This window comes from Grampus griseus, assembly GCF_964374135.1.
Source record: "Grampus griseus genome assembly, chromosome: 3".
NCBI classification, from domain to species: domain Eukaryota; kingdom Metazoa; phylum Chordata; class Mammalia; order Artiodactyla; family Delphinidae; genus Grampus; species Grampus griseus.
Window position 1 is genome coordinate 98,707,608 of NC_139019.1, and position 22,922 is coordinate 98,730,529.

General features: G+C 34.2%; 1 protein-coding gene across 3 annotated transcripts in view; it reads left to right on the forward strand.

Annotated features, from left to right (window-relative positions):
- The first annotated feature begins 2,616 nt into the window (after positions 1-2,616).
- PRR16 (proline rich 16) overlaps positions 2,617-22,922 on the forward strand; it is a 163,451-nt gene continuing 143,145 nt past the window's right edge. For all 3 annotated transcript variants that reach the window (XR_014296564.1, XM_082652087.1, XM_082652086.1), the window contains exons 1-2: positions 2,617-2,723; positions 13,604-13,701. Coding sequence is in view for 2 of the 3 variants with exons in the window: in XM_082652087.1 (XP_082508213.1) it covers positions 13,690-13,701 (12 nt within the window). In the remaining variant the exon portion in view is untranslated. The remainder of the gene's footprint in view (positions 2,724-13,603; positions 13,702-22,922) is intronic.

The following is a 22,922-nucleotide window of genomic DNA, read 5'->3' on the forward strand; positions in this document are numbered from 1 at the left end:
TTAAATAGTAGACATCCCTTGAATTTGAATATGTTTACTGTCAATAAATTATTTGATGGTTTAATGTCCTGGCCTTCTCTAACTGCAGATAATCACATATAATGAATATTAAGTAATTGGTTGGACACAATGATTCAGTGAGGAAAAAACCTGCTCAGTAAAAGCTTTAATACAAATGTGAAACAAAGATGTAAATATAATAATTGTAGGTATACTCTGACCTATTAAGTGCTTATATTTTCAATTAATACAGCAACCTTAGGGGCTAGGTACAATTATCATCCCCAATTTATAGATGGGAAAACTGAATCATAAAAGAAAAGGCAAATAATTCAGGAAAAAATGGACTTATTTTGACTTCAGGAGTATGCAATTTAGCAGATAAGAGTGAGATCTCCCAGTTAGCAGTTTGTAGACTATTTGTAGATGTGTTTATTGGTGGGTGACTAGGCAATGAGCCACAGGTTTCAGATGGCCATAGGTTTAAGAAGTGGTGAGGAGGGAATTCTAAGAGTGAAACTGAGTGAACAAAATATGTTTCAGAGGAGTATTTGGATGGAATCAGGGGTTTACAGTGTTGTGCATTTTCTGCCAAAAATATTCATGTTTCATCAAAAATGAAAAGAAATTTAAAAAAAATAAACAATGAGAACAAAACTATGTTCTTCAAACCCTGTTGGAGAAATATAGTTGAAAACATAGATGGGGAAATATTGTGGAGGGCTTTAAAAAACAATCTGGAATCTTTTATCAAACAGCTAAGATATTAAGTACAGTACATTCTGAATGATTTTCTTATTTCTTCCATAATGGTAATATTTGGTATGGGAATATGAAGTTCAGAATGGTTATTTCCAGATAGTCTCTCAATAAAAAAATGCCCAAAGAGTGTGAGAGATCTAAGATTGCCTTAAATCTAATTGTAAATTGACATTCCAAAGGCCAGGCATCCTGCCAAATCAATTTTCATTGTCTATTGCTGCATAACAAATCTTTCTAAAACTGGATGGCTTAAAACAGCCATCCTTATCCATGATCTCTTGCGGTTTCTATGGGTCTCAGCTGGAAGACTCACACATTGGAGGTTGGGATTATCTATAGTCTCATTCCCTCACAGAGCTGGTGCTGGGAGCCTGCTATAGTTATTGGTTGGTATGCCCACATAGGGCCTCTTCATTTAGGCCCCAGATTCCTTATGACAGGGTGGCTGGGTTCTAAGAGCAAGTGTCTCAAGTCAGAGGGTGAGACCATCTGAGGTCATTTTCCTTTTTATTACCTAGCCTCAGAAGTCATTGAGCACCTCTTCCGCTGCATGTTATTGATTGAGGCATTTACTAAGGTCCACCCAGGTTTAAGGAGGGGGAAACATAGACCTTACATTTCACTGGAGGATTGCCATCACATTTTAATAGACGTGTGCAGGAAGGGATGTGTGTTCGTCTGTGTGTGTATCACCATGCTTAGAAAATACAATCTGCCATTCCATCTGAGGGTTCTAAAAATTGCCAGGGCCTGGCACACCAGGTAGGAAGCCATGAGTCACACTTGTCTCCTGAAGATATTTTATTAAGCATTACAGGGACTGGCCAGCTGACACAAGGGGAGACTTTACTTTGTTTTTCTTTAGCCTGCACATTTTGGTGAGTGTTTGTTCTGAGAAAATGGGATTTTACTTTGTGGAACATGACTGGAATCAGGTCTAAAAATAAAATAACTGTCAAGGATGAAATAACTGTCAAGAATGGCATTACAGTTTTCTGTAAATCTTAGGAGATTTGGGCATGTTGAACTGCCAAGGCTAAAGATTAGTTGCCTGGCAGAAAGACAGCTCTGGAGGTTGGTGGATGCTTTAGAATGAAGTTATTCGTTGTTCAAATGGAAACTACCTCTTAAGTGCTGGACACCCTGTCTGGAGGCTATCCACTAGTTACCTAATATTAGGGAGGATTCTCAGACTCGTTGGCACAGCAGCTGTAATCAATTTAGGCATTTAACCCAGGCATTCCAGGGATTTGCTGGAAGTTTCAAAGGTTATCCTGACTTTGGTTATTGGTTTAAATGGATGCATTAAATATCTGTTATGGACCAAGCACTGTATGCCACGATGAAAGTACAGAAACGAAGAGTCCCCTCTGTCCTGTACTATATCTACCAAAAGAAAAAGACATGCAAATAGGTCTTCACTACAGGATGGAGGTGCCCTGATAAAAAGTAAAAGAAAGGGAGGTCTGTGGGGCAGAGATCATTTCCATCATGATCCGGGCAGAGAGGGGGCTGAAACATGTCCTGCTGGAATCCAAGCCCCTGGCCTTTCCACCCCACCAGATTGGTCTACTGTTGTCCTCAGTCTCTCAAAAGTTTGCTCTAAAATCAAACAATGATGCAGTTACCTTTTTGCCATGGAAAATGAAAGGTTAAATTGCTGAAACAGTTTAAAAATCAATGGACTCTGCAATGCTAAATAAGAACAAGACAGATAAGTTGATTTCACTTCTGCGCTTGATGGAAATATATTTTCTTATTGATAGGGGCCTAATTTTTTACTATTTAAATTTTAAGTCAATAGAATAGCAGCACACATCACTACACAACAGAATTAAGAACACTTTGCTAATTTAGGGAAATGAAGAACAGGGTGTTTCTCTTTGGTTAAAAATAAAGTTTAATTTTTGTTTGTCTTTCCGATGATCTACGTTTCATTGAGAATTTCAGCTACAGTTCAGGTAAGTGTTGCAAGCTGAGCATATGTTTCAGCCTGAGCATAGTGTTTCAGGTACTTGTTAACACATTACCTTCAGTTCTGGGATTCTTGTCATTTTGAAGTTTACTCTCCAAGAGGACACAAAATACAAAAATATATTTCAAATTGATTTGTACAAAATTATCTTGATTCTGAAATGTAATATGTAAAACAACTCTGGTATTAAGATATTTATCTTCCGCTCTCCTTTACTTTGTTCTTTTAAAAAATATTTGGACAATCTAGTCCTTCTCTCTATGTCTAACATAGGATCCTTATGTTATTTATATTAAAACCCAGTTCTAATAATGTTATTTTCTAAAGAGAAAAGTCCTAGTAAACACCCTGGATTAGAATCTCGGCTCTCCCATTTCCTAGCTAAATTATTTAGCCTCTGGGATTCAGTTTCAGCCTCTGTAAAATAGGGATAATAGTAAAACCCACTTTATAGGGTTATTATAAGAATAAATAAGCTTTGTATTTTAAAAAAGAATTAAAATTAAGCTCATTACTCTGATTTTCAAGGCCTGTTACTAATTTAAAGACACTTTCTGAAATGTATCTTCTGCCTTAAAAATGTATGCTCCAATTAACCTGGAACATGCCTAAGTTTTTGAATGTTGGTTATTAGCTCCAACTTTCACACCTTTGCAGATGCTACTCTCTTTAATACCTCTATCTACTTTTGCCTTATCAGAATCTATTAATATTTGATGTAACATAGCCTATTCTAAGGATAATATCCACAAAATTTCAAAATATAGGAACGTCCAGCACCATACGAACTTTATTGTCACTACACAGGCTTAGTCTGAGGCTATGGATTTAGAGCGGTGATCCTTAGACTAACTGGACAAAAGGCAATGAGCGTAACTGGATCTGGTTCTGAATTTGCCTACCGAAAGGTACCTTAAAACTGATAATAGTTTTCCCTTATCCATATGATAAAATTATGTCCTCTTTCTCTACTCAGAAGCATTTCTGTGATTCATAGTTAATTGATTTCTTATCTAGGATCATCAGCTAGTTCTTTTATAAACACGTTATTGAAATATGATTGACATGTACATATTTAATGTATACAACTTGATGATTTTGGAGATATGTGTATATGTGAAACTGTCACCACAATTAATGCCATAAACATATCCATCACCTCCAAAAGTTTCCTCCTGCCCTTTTTTATTTATTATTATTTTTCGTGTGATTAGAACACTTAATATCTACCCTTTCAGCCCATTTTTAAGAGATACCTTTACTCTCATGTTCATTTCAGCTAGTGTTTTTGTTCCATATCTAAGATACGATTTTCAGAAAACACTTGACTGTAAGAATGTTTTCCTCACAATAGAATATAAACAAATGATAAGTCTCAATATCAAATATTCTGTTACCTTAACAAGGCCTTGTTTCCCAACCTCTCCCCAGCTGTATCCTTTGAGAGCCAGCACGGGTTCTTGATTCCTCCCCTTCACATTCTTCTCTTGCCTCTAAATGCACATGGCAGCTTGTGCCTGTGTTACTATACTCATCTGGTCTTTTGTGTCCTGAACTTATTCATACACTTGACTTGTCTCACTAAGAAATAGTGAGTAGCTAGAGAGGGGTTTGCCTCATCTTCCTGTTTATCACAAGTATCTTGTCAGTAGGAGTTTTTAAATAAATATTTTATTTTATACTTATTCTGTAATTATTGATAATACTTTTATGTTCATTCTATAGTGACTGATTCAGTGTTCAAGTTTTCAGAAAACTTCAGACTTTCGAGAGGTAGCCAATATACCTAGAATTCTTAGCAGTTAAAATTGAAGCTTGAACTGTTTTGGGGCGAGTTTGAAGTCAGACACATCTGTTTTCATATCAGTATGTAGCTGCTTCTAGATCTCTGACCCACCCCAAGTTCCAGTTTATGCAATTGTAAAATGGGGAAGAATGTAATTGTAAAATGGAAAAATTGTGAAATGGTTTGGTGAAGGCAGAACAAGACCTTACCTATAAATTCAAGTTACTGGCTCATAATGAACATTCAATAAAGATTAAGTAGGGACTTCCCTGGCGGTCCAGGGGTTAAGACTTCACGTTCCAATGCAGGGGGTGAGGGTTTGATCCCTGGTCGGGGAGCTAAGATCCTCCATGCCTCGAGGCCAAAAAACCAAAACATAAAACAGAAGCAATATTGTAACAAATTCAATAAAGACTTTAAAAATGGTCCACATCAAAAACAAATCTAAAAAAAAAAATTAGGTATTATTACTATGAATAAAAATGAGTATATATATATGTATGTTCATAATTATTCATCACAGTTCTGGTATATAGTAGTGCACCATGAAGAAAGCTTCTCTGATCCCCATCTGTTGTATATATTTTGTATTCTTTAGATTTAATCTAATAGTATTCCAAACTATTCTAATACCAATCTAATAATAATATTGTATGTTTCCTTTTGATGGTAAGTCCTTGATTAGCAGAAAATATATATGTGTATCCATATATTTCTCTTCCCTCACCTGTGACATTCATTGTATTAAAGACTGTATAAATATTTTTATAAACGGATATAACCCTAGATCTGTTTTTAACAAATGGATAATATATCTCTGTTTCACAGTGTTTTCAGAACTCTCTATGCATTGTAAATTATCTACACATTATAAAGTGAAGTGTAAATTGATTTTTATTTAGTTAATTTAACAAATGCAGTAATTGGTTTGGGGGGGTTGGGGGTAAAATCAAATTATTTATTTGTTCATTTTTTGTTTGTTTTCTGAATTATGTGTATTTATTTAATTTAATAATTTATTTAATTACTTCCTTTTGTACCATAATCACGTGCATAGTCTAAGTGTCTTGGGTATATAACTAATGTTCGTTGCTTCCAGCTTTCATGATTATAGAAATTGCTATATAATATTAGAGTAAGAGTAATTTTAAAATAGTAAACTCTTAGAGATTAATAATGTTGCAAATAAAATTGCATAAAAAGGGTTTAAATTAATTATCTGGATTCTTTAAAAGAACAAAATAAAGTAAAAGTTTTAGAATGGTGTCTTCTTCAAGAGACATGTTAAAACATCTTTGCAAGAGTAGCTTATGTTTTCATTTGATGGGTTTAAGAGAAAAATCCTAGGATTGCTGTCATAGTCTTATTTCTTATGCAGTACAACAGCTTGAATCTTTATATGGTGTTCTGGATGTCTATCACTTTCACATCAAAATGTCTGAGAAGATAAGCTGGCATACCCATAACCATAAAACTATGTTATAGTTTTAGCATACATAATGATGAATATGTCATACTACTCTTCTATAAATTTTGCTAACAAACTCACCTCGGTTGACATCTATATGCTGCTTCCAAAACACTCTCTTTCAAACATAAATTTCAGATCAAAATACTCTACTTATTAACGTGAAGAATATGCTTGTATGCCTGGGGAATGAAATGCAGAATAACTCTTGGAGCACAGTGGTTGCTTAGTAAATGTTCTTGACTAAATTGATGGTTGATATGACCAAATTGTAAAATGCTATATTCAGGACCAGCCAGTTTGTTTTTGTTTTGTTTTGTTTTGACATATATTGCATCAACCAATATATTATATTTATATGAAGTGTTGAAGTGTTTGAATCATAGTAAATAATAATTTTTTTATCTCGTGACTTTAGGAAGACAGGCTTTTGGTAAATGATGGAACCATAATCTTTTGCAGGGGTTTATTTCAAAAGTAATTTGATATACTACTGGTCTGCACATTATGTATACTTTTTTTTTTCTTTGCTGCCCACTCTCTCAGTAATTCACTCTTAGGAGGACCATAATTTATTGTTTAAATGAGACAATATATCTCTACATCTTAGTTAATATTTAACTTTGGATTTTCATGATAATGGTTATTATTTTATAGGGCATGTGGATATATTTTGTTATGTTATTAATATTTTATTACTATGTTTCCCACGTAATATTCCACAATCTCAATGAAAAATGCTAACTTCTAAAGATATATTACTCTGTTTTCTGGAATAGCATGAGATAATTAAAGGTAACCTCTTGAACAGTTACAAAAACCTAAGATATCTACTTTATGATTTCCTTTTAAAATTACTAACTTGAGAAATCATTTTATTCTCAAAGAGTCTTAATGTGAATACGAGATTTCCCTTTAAGAAACTTATTCTTTCACCAATTAGTGTTTATCTTTCATATAAATACTTTAAAGAGTTCTAGGTATCTAATATTGCTTTATCTTGACAGCAGTCCTAATTCAAAGAATTTAGCTTTGCAACTTAACTCTTAATGTTTCCATCATTAAAAAAGTATTTCCTGTCAAACTGTAGTATTTTTAAGTACTTTTTTTAAGTGGAAATACTCACAGTAAGGTCAAAGATTGGCAGCTATTGTGAAAATTTAAGAGGTTCTCGTCAATGTTAAGGATGGCTTTGTTCTCAAGTGTCAGCAATTACTTGGCTTTGCTGAACTGGCCATTGAAATATAGAAAAGTCTCGTGACTTGTACTTTTATCTGTCTATCTGTCTATTTACCTGTCACATAATAGACATAACAGATATCTCACTTTTTGATCTCTTGTCTTTGTTTTTAATCCATTGGCCACTGTGACTGTTTAAAGCTATAGTCTTGATCTATGCTCATGAGATGTGAGCAGGAACCTGCTGGAGCTTTTAGGAAAGTTTCTTCTCTCTTCCTACATATGGTACTTGAACTTTATCTGGACAGTGTAGTACAAGAGTGTGAGCTCTGTATACCTGCCTGAGGGTGAAGTAAAAGCACTTGAAGTGAAGATGCATGATTTTCATTAAACTAGAGCCTGATTATGCTGAAAAGCCTAGATATTTAGCCAAATTTGATTTAAAATTTTATAAAAGTTTTATAAATAAAATATCACAAATACCATTTATATCCCCTGGATAAACCTTCTTAATCCCACTTTCCTTTTTCTTGTTCTCTGTACCTAGATATAAATGAAATCCTGAATTTGGTATTTATTATTATAATGTAAATATTTTCTGTATTTTCTCCATATGTATAAATTTATACATAATATGCATAATTTTTTGAATTCTGTCTGATTTGCATCCTATGCACTTATTGTGCAAATAATTTTTCATATAGTGTTCGTTTCTTGAAACTTCTGGTTATAGTTTATATATTTTACTGCTGGAAATTATTCCATTATAGAATATAAAGGGCATTCCATTATAAAGATATATCACAGTTTATTTATATACTCACCCATTGATTGGTAGTTATAGTTTTTCAAGTTTTGTTATTAAGGATATGAAAATGTATTTAATTAATATTTTAATCACTATTTTCTCAATTACAAATATTCATTTGCCATTTGGGTTTTCTCATTTATTAAAATTTCTGTTTACATAATTTACATTTTTCTACTGGATTATTCATCTTTTTGGTATTGATTTATAGAAGATTTTTTTTACTATATTTGAGTACTAGTACTTTATAAGATACATGTTTTGAAAATATCTATTTCTATTCTTTTGGTTGTTTTGAACATTGTTTATAGTATCTCTTGTAATTTTTAGTCAAATTTATCACCATTTTACCTTACACTTTGTGCTTTTCGAGTCTTGGGTAAGAAATCCATTTATATTTCAAGGTCATAATTTTACTATTTTTTTCTAAAGTTGCTGAAGTTTTGCCTTTCATGTTTGAGAAATCAACATAGATAAATAGGTAGATAGATTAGATATAGATATAGATAGATATAGTAAGGCCCAAAGCAATGTATATCTTATCAAATTATTCCCCTCTTCTCTCTAAGTGAAATCTGAATTACTCAAAATTTTAAAAAAATGTTTTATTTGGAATTAGATACGGGTAACAGATGTGTATATACTACATTACTCATATGATTAAAAGAGTAGTACAAATATTCATTTTTATTATCTGAAAATCTTTACTCCATTTTCTTTCCTGTTTCCCTGGGCTATTTCTAGAATAATTGTTTAAACTAGAGGAAGCTTCCACAGTTTCAATTCTGTTACTGTGTTCTCAGTTACATTTTTGCACTGTACTTAGCTTTCCAAATCTCAGGCCCCACGAAGAGCTAGTCACTTTGGTATTGAGGCCTGTCCTCTCCTTTGCCCAAATTCCATAAATAAGGATGTTTAGCCTCAGATAATACTTCTACAGTCTAATCCCAGATGTGCATGGCATGTATCACAAGCCCATTTTAGAACCTTGAATGGCTATGCTGCAAAGATAGGTGGAAAAGCAGTTCCTCCCCATTTAATGTATAGATTTGTAGGGGAGTAGGTTTCCTCCATTGCTGTTCATCTGTTTGCTAGTGCCAGTTGGATAAACTCCCTTGCGCTACAAAGGTAACTGGTTCGAAATTCAACTGCCTTGAAATATTCTGTTTCAAAGCTGTACTCTCCCTTTATTTAAACCCTGAATGTTTGATGTGGCAACATGAGTTTTTAGTTTTGTGGTGATGTTAACTACAGTTTATACATACCTTAAAGTGAACAAAAAAGTTTCAATACATGCATATTATTTGATTTGATTCTTTTAAAAAATATGCTATTTTGTGTTCTAAAATGCTTATAGTAAATGCAATTCTTCTATTGCATTATTCAGTGAAATATGCATGTACCATTACTTCCACACAATCTTAAATTCTTTTTAGTATGAGTATGAATGCATGTATTTTTTTAATTGAACACTGAGGTGGCATGATCATAGTTTGAACCTGAAAGCTCACATTTTCATTTTATCGAAGTGATAGATTAGTTAAAAGATCCCTCTGTACTGTTTTCTGAAACTAAATTCTTATTGAAGAAAGATATATAAGCATTGTGTATACTTTGTGAAGATTATGGGAAAAGCATCCAGTTAGCATGTCAGCAGAGATTGAAGGGCATATAATGCTGTTATTTACCCATGAATTTACTCATGGGGCATGGATATAATACATCTTGCCCATGCCTAAATACAGCGAAGGAAATTAGTAATTAAGCATGAATTTTAAAACAAGGAACATATTTTGTTGTTTAATTGCTGGTTTTCTGAATAATCATAAAATGCACAATTAAAGTTAGTATTGGTATTTTCTAAATGAGAAATATTAGATCATATGGTTGGATTTTATCATTGTCTTTTTGGTAGCACTTAAGCTGAAATTGGTTTAAACTTGAAAGTTTATAAATTTATTTTTTTCTATTTTCTTCTTTCCCTTAAATCTTAGAATATCAATCTTAAATTGTCTTACGAAAATTCATGCTTTTTTTTTCAATTATTCTGTAAGCATACTACTAAACTTCATGATTTAAATCCCCAAAAGATATTTCCAAATTATTTACGTGAAAGCTATTTAGACCATGCATTTTACCTTCCATTTAGGACAAAATAAACAAACATAATCCAAAATTTGAATATTTTATTCAATTCATATGATTGCTTTATATGTATGATCTATTATTTAATTAAATTCAGCTTTTAAAATATATTTATATTGTAGGCTTTTCTGTGCAATTCCATTAAGTTCTTTGTGCAATTCCAACAGCATAGTGATATGCTGTACTTGATAAATAGTTTTTCTTTTAGGCAGTAATACATCATTTAGGTGATGGCTATTAAAAATGAGACTGAACCCTGCATTTTAAGTCTTTATATCCAGACACATGATTCATTTGAGAAATCTGGACTGAGAGTCAATAACCCTCTGCCACTTAGCCTCGGAGGTGAGATTTAATTAAGTTTGTTCAGCAAATAAACAAATCTCCTTTAATTCTTAGATTCTGGTGGTAGGAAGATGAGTAAGAGTTTATCACTTCCCTGGAGGAACTTTTAGTGCATCCAATTGCATACTGATTAGAATTTGAATGGAGCTTTCCTTAGCAAAGTACTCTCACACAGGGATTGAACTGATGGATATTTGTAGATAGTGGATTATGGGTGTATGTTTGATTCCTAGTTAAATCTGATGGTTTCATACAGAGATATCTTTTTCTTCTATAACCAGACTGTGACCCTCTACATGTGACACGTTATACAAATGAATGATGTTGATCATAAGGGAGACAAGACAATGTGACAAGCTCAGTGTAAAACCCATACTGATTCGTGAAAAACTTATTCAACATACAGTTCTTATACTGTGGGCATTTTTGCATCTTGCTGGAAGGATAAGCAAATACTCCAGGCAGAGTTATCAAAACAGATTGTGGATATTGATTAATTCTGTGAAGGCCAAAAATGTAAATGCACATTTGTCAAAAATTCAGGTTTCGTACTCTTTGCTCTAACAAATTCAGATCATCTTCTGTTATTTCCCAATAGCTGGATCCAAGTATAAAGTTTAGACATTTTCCTTCTAGAATGGGTAATGATACTCTGGATAATTGAAATACAACTTGATGATTTACTCCAATATTTACCAGATAATTTTCAAACCTTTTCCATTTTGCTCTTAGCCTAGTCTGAGACTCTGTCTGAAATACATGAGGGGAATGAAGGAAGGACTTGTTCAGTTTGTATTTGGCAGAAGAGTTTTGTTGATGAATAAGGCCACAAGTTATGGCTGGAATGGTTTGGTAATAGATTTTTCCAGTGTGCAAAGCCAGACAGTCTCTGCCAAACAGCAAAACAGAATCTATACTGTCAAAATGGAAAAAGTGGTAGCAATTATGAAGCTGAGGAATTCTGGCAGCACACTTAGAATTTGGCACTTGTACTTCGCTGTGAGGAAGAGCGTATGGGCACCAACCATTGCAGCTTGGTCTGCTGCTGTATTGCCTGGAGAATATTTGACCCAGATTAATGACAAAGCTTAGGTGCTTGGTTCAGAATTCTTCTTCTTTTTTAAAAAAATTTGTATCGGGGTAAAGTTGATTTGCAATGATGTATTAGTTTCAGGTGTACAGCAAAGTGAATCAATTATACATATACATATATCCACTCTAACTGTAAGGTTATATGAATTTCTGACTACAAGGGGATGGATGCCCCGAACCTCCCAGTTGTTCCGGGATCAACTGTACTTTTTTTTACCTCCCTTTCAGGGATGAGAAAAAAGAGAAGGTAGGGGAGTTAAGTACCTTGCCTGGGACCACCATACTTCTACCACCATTCTCCAGTGTCCTGGTGTGAAGAATGAAACAGTAGTGTTTAACGGAAAAATCTCTATTCCTTTCTGTAGGTCCTTAAGGCTCTTTTTTTTTAGTGTTTCTTTGGGATAAATATTTCGGGATGAGGAGGTCAGAACAGAGATGCATAATTTCCATCAGAAGTGTTAATATAGAGAGGCTAATTTTTATCATTTCTTTGCTTTTCCTCTGCAGCATTATAACTTTATGAATCTGATTTTTGACAACATCATTAGGAGTATTCATGTAGATTTAACGTGAAATGTGGTTGGAACATTTGATTGTTCTCCTTATTTTTGACTGTTAACTTTGTTAAATGTTTGAACTGTAAAATTTTTCAATATTAAGTAACAAAAAGTGCTTGCATAATACTATTCATTAGGTTTTTTAAATTAGTGTTTTGCTTCCAAACTTTATAATTCATTATTAACCAAAATGTTTCCTATAATCCGTGTGTATGTAATAAAAATGTGGGTAGGGATTCTGGGTGGTTTTTTTTCCCCCAGCAACTAGAAGTACTCCTGGCATATAATTGGTGCTCAGTGAGTATTTCATAAATTGGCATTCATTATGAATGGATGAATGATGACGTTAAACGCCTTGAGCTTATTCATATGTATAATTTTGCTTTTTCTCTACTACATTATCAAGGTTCTTACTGATGAAGTAAATCAGTAGTAGCACAGGAAGCAGGAGGAAGCTGAGAAATGTGTGCCCTCATCTCAGCATTCCTAGTACTGACCAAGCATAGGGCCCTATAAGTAGTGAGAGAATGAGTGAATGATTGTACAAACTGAATGACTGAAACTCCTGTCCTTTTAATTATGCCTAGTTTGAATATGTCTCAAGTACAGCAACTGCAGTGTTTGGGGAACATATTACCAAAGGCTTAAGGCAGGAATGAGGGACTGCACACTTGGAGACTGAGTGTGACTCTCATGGACATGGGCTCAGTACTTAGACGTCACAGGCCCGGGACTCTGTACTCACTGTTCTCTACTTAGAGTCCTGACAGTGTCACTGCCAAGAGATCACTTTGCCTCTGCTGAAACCAACTCTGTGACTCAGATTTAGTGTAGTCTTTCGTTCCCATTACCTACTGTAGTTTCTCTGAGGTTGGTTCAGCCCACTGACACCTCATACAATAAGCCTATGTTTCCTGAGACAAGGCATCCCTTCACATATTTGAGGATAGCTCTCATTTCCAGAGGCTACTGTATACCACCACACTACTGGGGGGTATTTGTATCAGTTTTTGTGACATGGTTGACTGCCCCTTCTCTTCCTGATTACTGTTCCCAGAGGTGGTCCTTATTTGTCTATGTTAATGATACACTGGGTAGCAATACTAAAGCAGTATTTATTAATGAATAAGTGTTAATCTCAGGAAAGTTCCCACTGACTTGCTCTAGTATTCTGTACTCAGGAAGAATAGATGCTCAGGGACAGTTCTTGAAGACTTGATTGATTGACTTATCTATCCTGCAATTCTTATGTTTTCATTCACGTTATGTAGTCCTTCACGTGCATTTCCTCCATATACGTGCTTTACATGTTAACTCCTCCTCTCTTCCATTCATGTGTCCATCTCCATCAGTACAGCCTATTCCTTCATACTGACTAATGCCCCACCCCCCTCTTCATCATATCCTGCACCTGTTCAGTTCAGTGTGTTTTAGAAAGTCTAAAGTAAATACACTATTTTTAAAAGTTCTCTAATTTTTTTAACAGAAGCTCCATAACCTACTCCCACCTCCCCACATGATGAAACAGGGAAACAGTGCTGCAGGCAGACAGTGACAACAGGACACCAGGAAATGCCCGAGAAGGTCAGCTCTACTTTGACATGATGTTTACAGGCATTTAGACAACACGTAATTGCATTTCTAAGACACATGCAAGTCCATTATATAATTTGTTATTTGGAATATACACAAAAGTTACAATTGATAATTATATCTCTTTGAATATTAAAATTTTTAAATAATGACCATAAATAAGATGATTAACAATCACATACTAGTTATCACCATATAAATTGTCATATTTCAGTCTGTGTCGTATGTTTAAATTCCATAAACGGAAATACGTATAATAATATGAAATTCAGCAATGTTTTCTTTGTTTGTAAGGCTTTAAAAATATTCTAAGGAACATTTATGGTGTTTTTAAATTGCAAAATTTAACTTCCAAGGTGTCAGAATTAACGAGTTTGTGTTAAAATATCCATGTTTTCTATGAACAAAACTAGTTGACATTTTGATAATTTATATTTATTAACTATAGGGAAGTAATGTTTCACCACTAAAAAAACAACAAAATTATATAAATGATATGATTATTAAGAATCAAATATTGAGTTAATGCTCATTTTTTTCTGAAAAGTTGATTTGTGGTACATAAAACTCATTCATAATTTAGGGATAGTCTTGCCTACACCATATGTGACCATAAGAAGGACCATTACTTTTAACAGATGTGTATTCCTAAAGTAAAAACATGTAAAATCAAGGCATTCTTTTGTTGCAGTTGTCTGTTTTCCCACCATAAAGGCTTCCAATAAAGGTTTCATTGGTCTCAGTGTTTTTCTCTGTATGAAAGAGTATGGGTTTATTGCTCATTAGCCCCCTGATGCTTCTGAAGCAATAATTTAATTTCATTGATTCTATCTATATAGGACTCTTTCATTTGTGTTAATATGAAACTAAATTTTTCCACATCTAGATAAATCTGAGAGATGCTGTGATCAGTCAACCATTTAATTCGAAGAGTGAATTTATTCTATCTAAAACCAAAAATAAAAGATATCTGGACACTCAAATATTGGGGATATTATTGACATGTTTACAATCACTGTTTTTCTTTAAACAGTTATATACTTTTCTCATTCATTTGGGAATACTCTATTTGAAGTGAATTCCTCTGAGTAGTATTGATTTTGTACTTGAGAGCTTATTAAATAAACTTGCTATATTAGTGTACAGTGAATTCAATAATGTACTTAGTAAACTATTTTCATTTGTGGAATTGTAGCAATCATACTGTTTTTAACAGTTAGGAGCTGTGCCGTGAATTAAGTCTTTATCTTTACATGCCCTAATTGGAAAATAAGAGGAAATGTTATTTGGAATTAAGCTACACTTGTCTTCTTAATCAAATTCTACTTTAGACGTAAGTAAATTAGAAAGTATAGAGCATGATGTAAATGTAAAAATATACTGAAAGGAAAGTAAGGATAAGTTGTTGACTAAATCAGGATAAAGAGATTAAAAAAGTCTGTTTATGTCTATATTGATAGGCCTGAGCCATGGAGAAATACTTATAATTTCTTTTTCACTTTCCTTTCCTTCTTTATAAGTAATATGAATTCACCATTTAGCTATATGACTTATCTAAGATCAGATTATGTGGTGAAAATAATGTAAGACCAGAAATGAAGATTTCTCAAATTCAAATTCTATCTCTAATATTAATTTGCTTGTTAATATTTTGCAAGTCATTTATTTAATCTGAGTACCCAAGACCTTCAGCTGACTAAATGGACCATAGAATTAAGGATTTAGTTTCATGTATTCTGTTGACATGAGTTTTGCAGAAAAAACAGAGCACTGTAGGCTCAGCATTTTTTCATTGAAATAAAATCTCGATTACCTACATCCAAACAATATCTGTCTCTTTCCAGTGAAGCATTTGCAGCCTTTATACTTCTGGTGCACTTGTCAGACTGTGATAGAACCTCTCAAGCTCATAATGTTTCTAGAAAAAATATTCAGTTCTAATATTTAATTTCTTCAGCAGAGTTTAGTTAATTAAAAATGGTAAATTCACTGTTGACAAACACTGTTGACAACAAATTCACTGTTGACAAACACTGTTGACAACAAAGTTGACAGTTGACTAGTAAAAATAGTAGTATAAGATTTGCAGTGTCTTTCCATAATAATTGCAGGTGCTTCAGATTTTAAAATATAAGAACTTTTGCTACGTTGAGCAAAAGAGAAAATCCAACATTTAATGTTGCTGTTGAGTTTAACCACACTCGTAGTTCCTGAGAATTAAAAATATATATATATATATCATAGGTCAATTGAATAGCAGTTGTCACTCAAAATAACTTGTTATTATGTTAGCATACTAATGAAAATTACATATCCAAATAAAAGGGAGGTAGGAAAATTTGGGGGACCGGTGAATCTCAGCAATAGGAAAATTTCTCCTAAGGGTCTAATTTAAAATATAATAAAGCGGTCTTTTTATATCTTTATCATTTTTGTCAAACTAAAAAAAGAAAAATTTGAACTAATCTAGTAGATTATTTAATTAATTCATTCATTCAGCACTTAATTGCTCATGCATCTTGTACCGGGCACCATGCTAGAAATAAGAGATGTGAAGATTAGTAAGACACAGTTCTGCCCTTGATATGTTCAGAATGTAGCAGAAAAGTTAAAAAAATAAACAAGATAAGACAAGTGAGTTGGAGGTAAATCAGAGAGAGCATACAAAGTAATGAATTGAGTTTATGAAATAAGGATGAATAGTGACAGTAGAAAGAAGCTAAACTTAATGTGACTCAAAAACTGAAATAAGTATTAATAGTCATTGGAATTTCTGTAGAAGGAATGAACAGTGAATTGGCAAGCCATGGCAAAGTCTACTGATTTAGTTGGTGAAATGAAAAGAATAGGAGAAATACCTATGAGAACTTTTGCAAGATTGTGCAAATCCAGAAGAAAACACGGAATGAAATTTATCTTAAATTTATTTGTCCCAAAAATGACCTTGAATATGATAACCGCGAAGAATTATGGAGCACAGTGACAGCAAGGCCAGCGGGCGCAATGGTGAAATAGGAAGGTCAGGTTCATGGTTCTGTTGCAGTTCTCCCCCAGATAAGTGCAGTGATTGATAACCTGAGGGGAAGTGTGCTTGTGAGATGGGGTTCCTTAATTTCGTTGTTAAATCAAAACACTGTGGAAATTATTCTAGGGCAGTATTGTTTACATCCAACCTTAACCGGCAAACAAGTAGTCCTATGATGTAGGTCAGCGAACTTGGTACAATAGCAGTGCTGTAGGTGAAAACTGCCAGAGAGCACTTTTTGGTTATGGTTGTTAGAATGTTATCTGTGAAGGTTCTCTTCATGCAACAGGTGAATTTACATTTCCCCTCTACCTCATTGACTACCTCTCCTTAGTGTTTTTTTGCTGAATGCTTCTTGCTTCCTCAGCATCTAAAAGTAGCCCAGATATTTAGTCTGAGTACTTGTGCATACACCCATGCTCACTTGCTCTCTCTCTCTGTCTCCCTCCCACCCTCCCTTCCTTGTCCTCTCCCTCCCCACCCCCGACTCCCATGCTGATTTCATCTAGTCCCATAGCTTTAAACACCAAGTATATGTGAGTGACTCCCAAGTTTTTATCTCCTGCCCTAAACTTTTCCCTGAACCCACTCATCATCTTCTTTGGATGTTTAATTGCCATTTCAGATATCAAAAGCAAAACTTAAGAATCAATACTCAGACCCAGAAATTTCTTGTTTAGTTTCTTCTATGTCATAACTTCCTCCATCATCTAACCAGTTGCCTGCGCCAAAATTCTTGGCATCATTTTTGTTTCCTCCCTTTCATTCACCCCTCACGTCCAGTCTTTCAGAAAGTTTTGTCAAAGATGCCTCCAAAATACATTTTAAATCCTTCTTTTCACCATCTCCACTGTGCCCATCTAAGCTACCCTCATCTTTTACTCTTTTTTTTTTTTTTAATTTATTTATTTATTTTGGGCTGTGTTGGGTCTTCGCTTCTGTGCGAGGGCTTTCTCCAGTTGCGGCGAGTGGGGGCCACTCCTCATCGCGGTGCGCAGGCCTCTCACTGTCACGGCCTCTCCCGTTGTGGAGCACAGGCTCCAGACGCGCAGGCTCAGTAGTTGTGGCTCACGGGCTCAGCTGCTCCGCGGCATGTGGGATCTTCCCAGACCAGGGCTCGAACCCGTGTCCCCTGCATTGGCAGGCAGATTCTTAACCACTGTGCCACCGGGGAAGCTCTCTTTTACTCTTTTAATTAATTTTTATTGGAGTAGAGTTGATTTACAGTGTTGTGTTAGTTTCTGCTGTACAGCACAGTGAATCACTTATACATATACATATATCTGCTCTTTTTTTGGATTCTGTTCCCATATAGGCCATTACAGAGTATTGAGTAGAGTTCCCCACTTGTAGATCCTTATTAGTTATCTATTTTATATATAGTAGTGTGTATATATCAATCCCAATCTCCTAATTTACCCCTCCTCCCCTCCCCCTTGGTAACCATAACTTTGTTTTCTACATCCGTGATTCTATTTCTGTTTTGTAAATAAGTTCATTTGTACCATTTTTTTAGATTCCACATATAAGCGATATCATATGGTATTTGTCTTTGTCTGACTTAACTTCACTCAGTATGACAATCTCTAGGTCCATCCATGTTGCTGCAAATGATATTATTATTTTTTTATGGCTGAGTAACATTCCATTGTGTATATCTACATCTTGTTTATCCATTCATCCATCGATGGATATTTAGGTTAATTAGACTGCCTTTACACAAATTTCTGACCAGATTCTGCTTCTTCCCTTGCCCTCCTATAATCCATTTTCCTCAGAGCAGCAAAAGTCAGATTTTTGAAATGTGAAAGGTTCAGTGTCATCTCACATGGAAAACTTTAGCAGCTCCTCATTGCTACTAGAGCTCCTTCAGTCTCTTTACCTTGTGATCCATGCACTGTAATCTCTTCTAACCCCAGAACTCATCTCCTACTGGTCTCCAGTGCCCCTGCCTGGCACTCTCCCATGCAAGCTATTCTTTGGGTTCCTTGGGCTTCCCAAACACATTTCTTCTTCTGAGCCTTTGCAATTAGCGTGTACATAGCTGGCTCTTTCTCTTCTTTTTGGTGTCAGTTCCTGTGTTACCTTTTTCAGAAGTACTTTTGCTGACCACCCAGCCTGGGCTCTGGCTGTCCCTGTGTGTGCCTCTAAATCCTTCTCATGCACTTACCCTCCTGACATACCACTGTCTTTCATAGTGCTGTCTGTAGTTTTCTTCACAGCACTCACCACTCTGTGATATCTTGCTTTCTTATTTGTTTACTGTTCCTGCCTGTCAAATGTAACTTCCTTAAGGGCAGTGGCCTCATCTGCCCTTTTCATTACTCAACATCTAGAAAAGTCATGGCACGATAAGTATTGATATGTAGTGAAAGAAAAAAAAATATCTCTGCAGATCCATTCATTCTTCTTTTTACATCCTCAGATGCTTTAAAGAGGTTACCAATAAATAAAGAAGCTACAGTGAGCTGAAGAAATGTCTTACTCACTACTTTGATACTGTCTTCTGAGAACAAAGCGTGAAAAATGTGCATTTCTTAGAAGGTGGCATTCCATATTTTAGCAACTTTTTGCAGTCTTTAAATCTAGTGCTTTTTTCATGATTTCCTTTTTGCCATTTAAAAGGCCATATGTCAAAATAGAATTTGATTTATAGAAGCTTAATGTTAGCACTTTGAAAAGTATGCAGTAGGGAGAAAACAAACAAACAAACAAAACCACATACTGTTCACTCACAAGCACAACGCATTTTATATCTTGGAATTAGTATTAATGTATGAATGATCCTTCCAAAGAAAAATGAAAGGTAATATAAAATAGAGCTTTGACTGCAGAGACATTTTATTATTTTCCACTATTTACAGAATATATCACTATTTGAAAATATGCTGTCACTGCAGTTGTTTTAGGACAGGGAAGAAGGAAAAAAGTTCTAAAAATTAGACTCCTTACTAAAGAGAAGAAGAGACATACAAACGTGGAAAGGTTTTATAATAACAAAAGTATCAAGAGTCAACATAAACACGTTGTGATGAATAAGCCATACCTGCTGTTTCCTAGATTTTCCTTGGTGGTCTTATGTAATGTTTATTTCCTAGTTTATTCCTAGTAATAGGGATTCTACACGTGTAAGTGAAATGATTGCCTGGGACACAGTGGAAGGCAGTTAAGTGTAATTGTTGAAATATGAATTCTGAGTTTGGAATGCCTGAATTTGAAGCCCAGCTTCACCTCTTAATAAGTGTGTGCTCTGGCATGTTACTAAGTTCTTCTTTTGTAAAATGAGAATTAATGAATAAATACTCGCCTTTTGGAATTGTTTTGAGCATTAGGTGAGATGAAACATGTAGAACACAATGTCTGCAGTGTGATAAGCCCGTAATAATGTTAATGAATGTTACTCTATTTTTTATCATCTTTACACTTACTCATGCTATCATATATTATTGTCATCTTTCTCATAACTCAGACCTCAAAGACTGTATTGGAATAAGTTTTCATCAGAAGAATAAGAAATAATTACATTAATAGGTTATGAATTGCTTAGATGTCTAGAGCACTTTTTAGTGCTATTTTCCAATATAGGTAAAATGGTGTTATATAGGGGAAAAGTAGACTCCATTATTTTAATAGTTTGAGTGCTGCATTAAACAAATTTAGTCAGGTTTATATACATCAGAACTTTTCAAAGCCTTTAAAATATTAATTTAGAGCTGCATTTCACTTATATGAAGCTTTTATCCTTTATAAGTACGTACCTAATGTTTGAATAATTAAAAAGTTGAAGATATTGATATGGACTATGATCTTCTACGAACAATATAAATTACACAAAATTTTTTAAAAATTGAGAATGTTTTCCACAGAGGGTCTATTACTCTATCAATTCACAGATAGAGTGATTGATTACAGAGTACGTTCATATGGTTAGCTTAGGGATCCTTTCAGGCATTTAAAGAACCTCATGTATGAACTTGAAAAACTTGACTTTTTAGTGTTTTACATTTACATAAAATGGGCAAGGGAGTTTAAAATGAAACCGAAAGTGAGTTTTAATTTATACCTTCCTTGTTTTACACATCTTTGAAAGAAGCATTTCCCTGTGACTTAAAGTAAGTCAAATAATATGATTAAAGGAAATGGGTCTGTGTGCAGAACAAAACTGATTGTGCTTCTGGTTGTCTTTTCTGGGAACCTGTCCACTTTAGTCAGATGTTCTGTCTTCTACTAAGAGAGGTAACAAAGCATAGTGGCATGAACTAAACGCTGGAGCTAGGTTGCCTGGTTTGAAGCTCAGCTTTGTACTTTCTAGCTGTGTGACCTTGGTCGAACTACTCAACCTCTCTGTGCCTTGTTATCTCAACTGAAATTGAGGATAATTAATAGATTATTTCATAGGGTTGTTATGAAGATTAAATTCATTACTATTTTTAAATAGTTCAGAACTCTTCCTGGCCCATAATATGCACTATATATTGTTAAATAATTAAATTAAGCTATAGAAGCCATTTAATTGCTTTTCTATTTATTTTTTATTCCCTTTCTTCTCATGTGTCTATCATGTGTCACATTCAAGAGGATGTGATAGCATGAAGAATGGTTTTTCTATGGTAAAAATCTAATTCTGCCACTTTGAATCCAGTGATGTTCTCTATCTAGAAGCAAGAGGTTATTAGAGACTATTCCCCAGTCAATGACTATGTGGTTATGGCCAGACAGAAAAAGAGGTATTTTGCTACCCTCCATATAAAAACTCATGGTGTTTGATAATTAAACTATATTAAGCAAGAATAAGACTTGTACCTCTTAGTTGGAAAATAGATTCAGAAATCTTCTAAATATTTTATGTTAATAGCATTACTAATCTGTTAAAAAATTATTTAATGATGATTTGGTGCACAGTTAACATCTAGTAAGCACTTTGCTAAGTGTGTTTTGCATCCTCTTACCCTCACTTTAAACTTATAAAGGAGCCATTGTCATTATCCCCATTCTACAGTTACTAAAGGAAACCAAGGTTACTGAAGGAAACCAAGGAAGTTAGTGAATGACTTGCCTTACTTAGAATGTACGATTTCAAATTGGCTTGCAAACCCAAGGAACCCAACTCCAGAACTCCAGAATCTGTGCTCTTAAACACTTTACAATTCTGTTCTCTCTTCATGTGGAAACTTTAGAACAACGGAGCACCTGGAAAGTCTAAATTTAAGGTTTGTGTATCTGCGTACCAATTTCCCCAAGGCTGAGTAAGCACTACATACTGAAACTGGACTATGGTGTCCACAGCAGCATTAGCCCAAAACTGGAAACAATTCAAATGTTCATCGACCGATTATTAGATAAAACATAAACTATTCATGTAATAGAATATTATTCAGCAATAAAAAGTAATCAACTACTGATACATACTACAACAAGCATGAACCTCAAAAACAGTATGCTAAATAAAGGAAGGCAGATAGGAAGGACCACACAGTGTATGTCTTTATTTATATGAAATGTCCATAAAAAGCAAATTGACAAACTAACACAACACTGTAAATCAACTTTATTCCAATAAAAATTAATTGAAAAAAGAAAAAGCAACTTGACAGAGCTGGAAAGTAGGGTGTTGGGGTCCTGTGACTAAAGATTATGATAGGGGTTGACTGCAAAGGAACATGAGAGGTTTTTTTGGGGTGATGGAAATGTTAAAGCTGGATTATGGCAATGATTGTACATATCTGTAAATTTACTAAAAATCATTTACTAAAAAAGAATTCTACACTTAAATGGGTGAATTTTATCTTATGCAAATTATTCCTTAGTAAAGCTGTTAATAAGAGACAAACTGGATCATGGCCCAGGGATTTAGTGTCTTGGACCGTAGTTTAGTGATGAAGGTAAAGCAGACTGAAAATCAAGTTCAAAAGTTTATAATCCATTGTAATTTTTACATTTATCTGCTCTCCCTCCATAATTTAATGAATGAAAGATAAAAATTCATTTTTTACCTTTAGCATAAAAATAAATTGGCAATAAAATAGGAAGTGTTTAGAATTCTGTACAGACATAATTTCCCTTTAATGTAGTAAACCGAGTGTCTGACTTTGGAAATAAATTAGGTTTCTATACTTCATTTAAAGCTTGTCTCTTCAAATGAAAATGCCTAAATGCAAGTTGCATCATGGTATTAGATTCATGTATA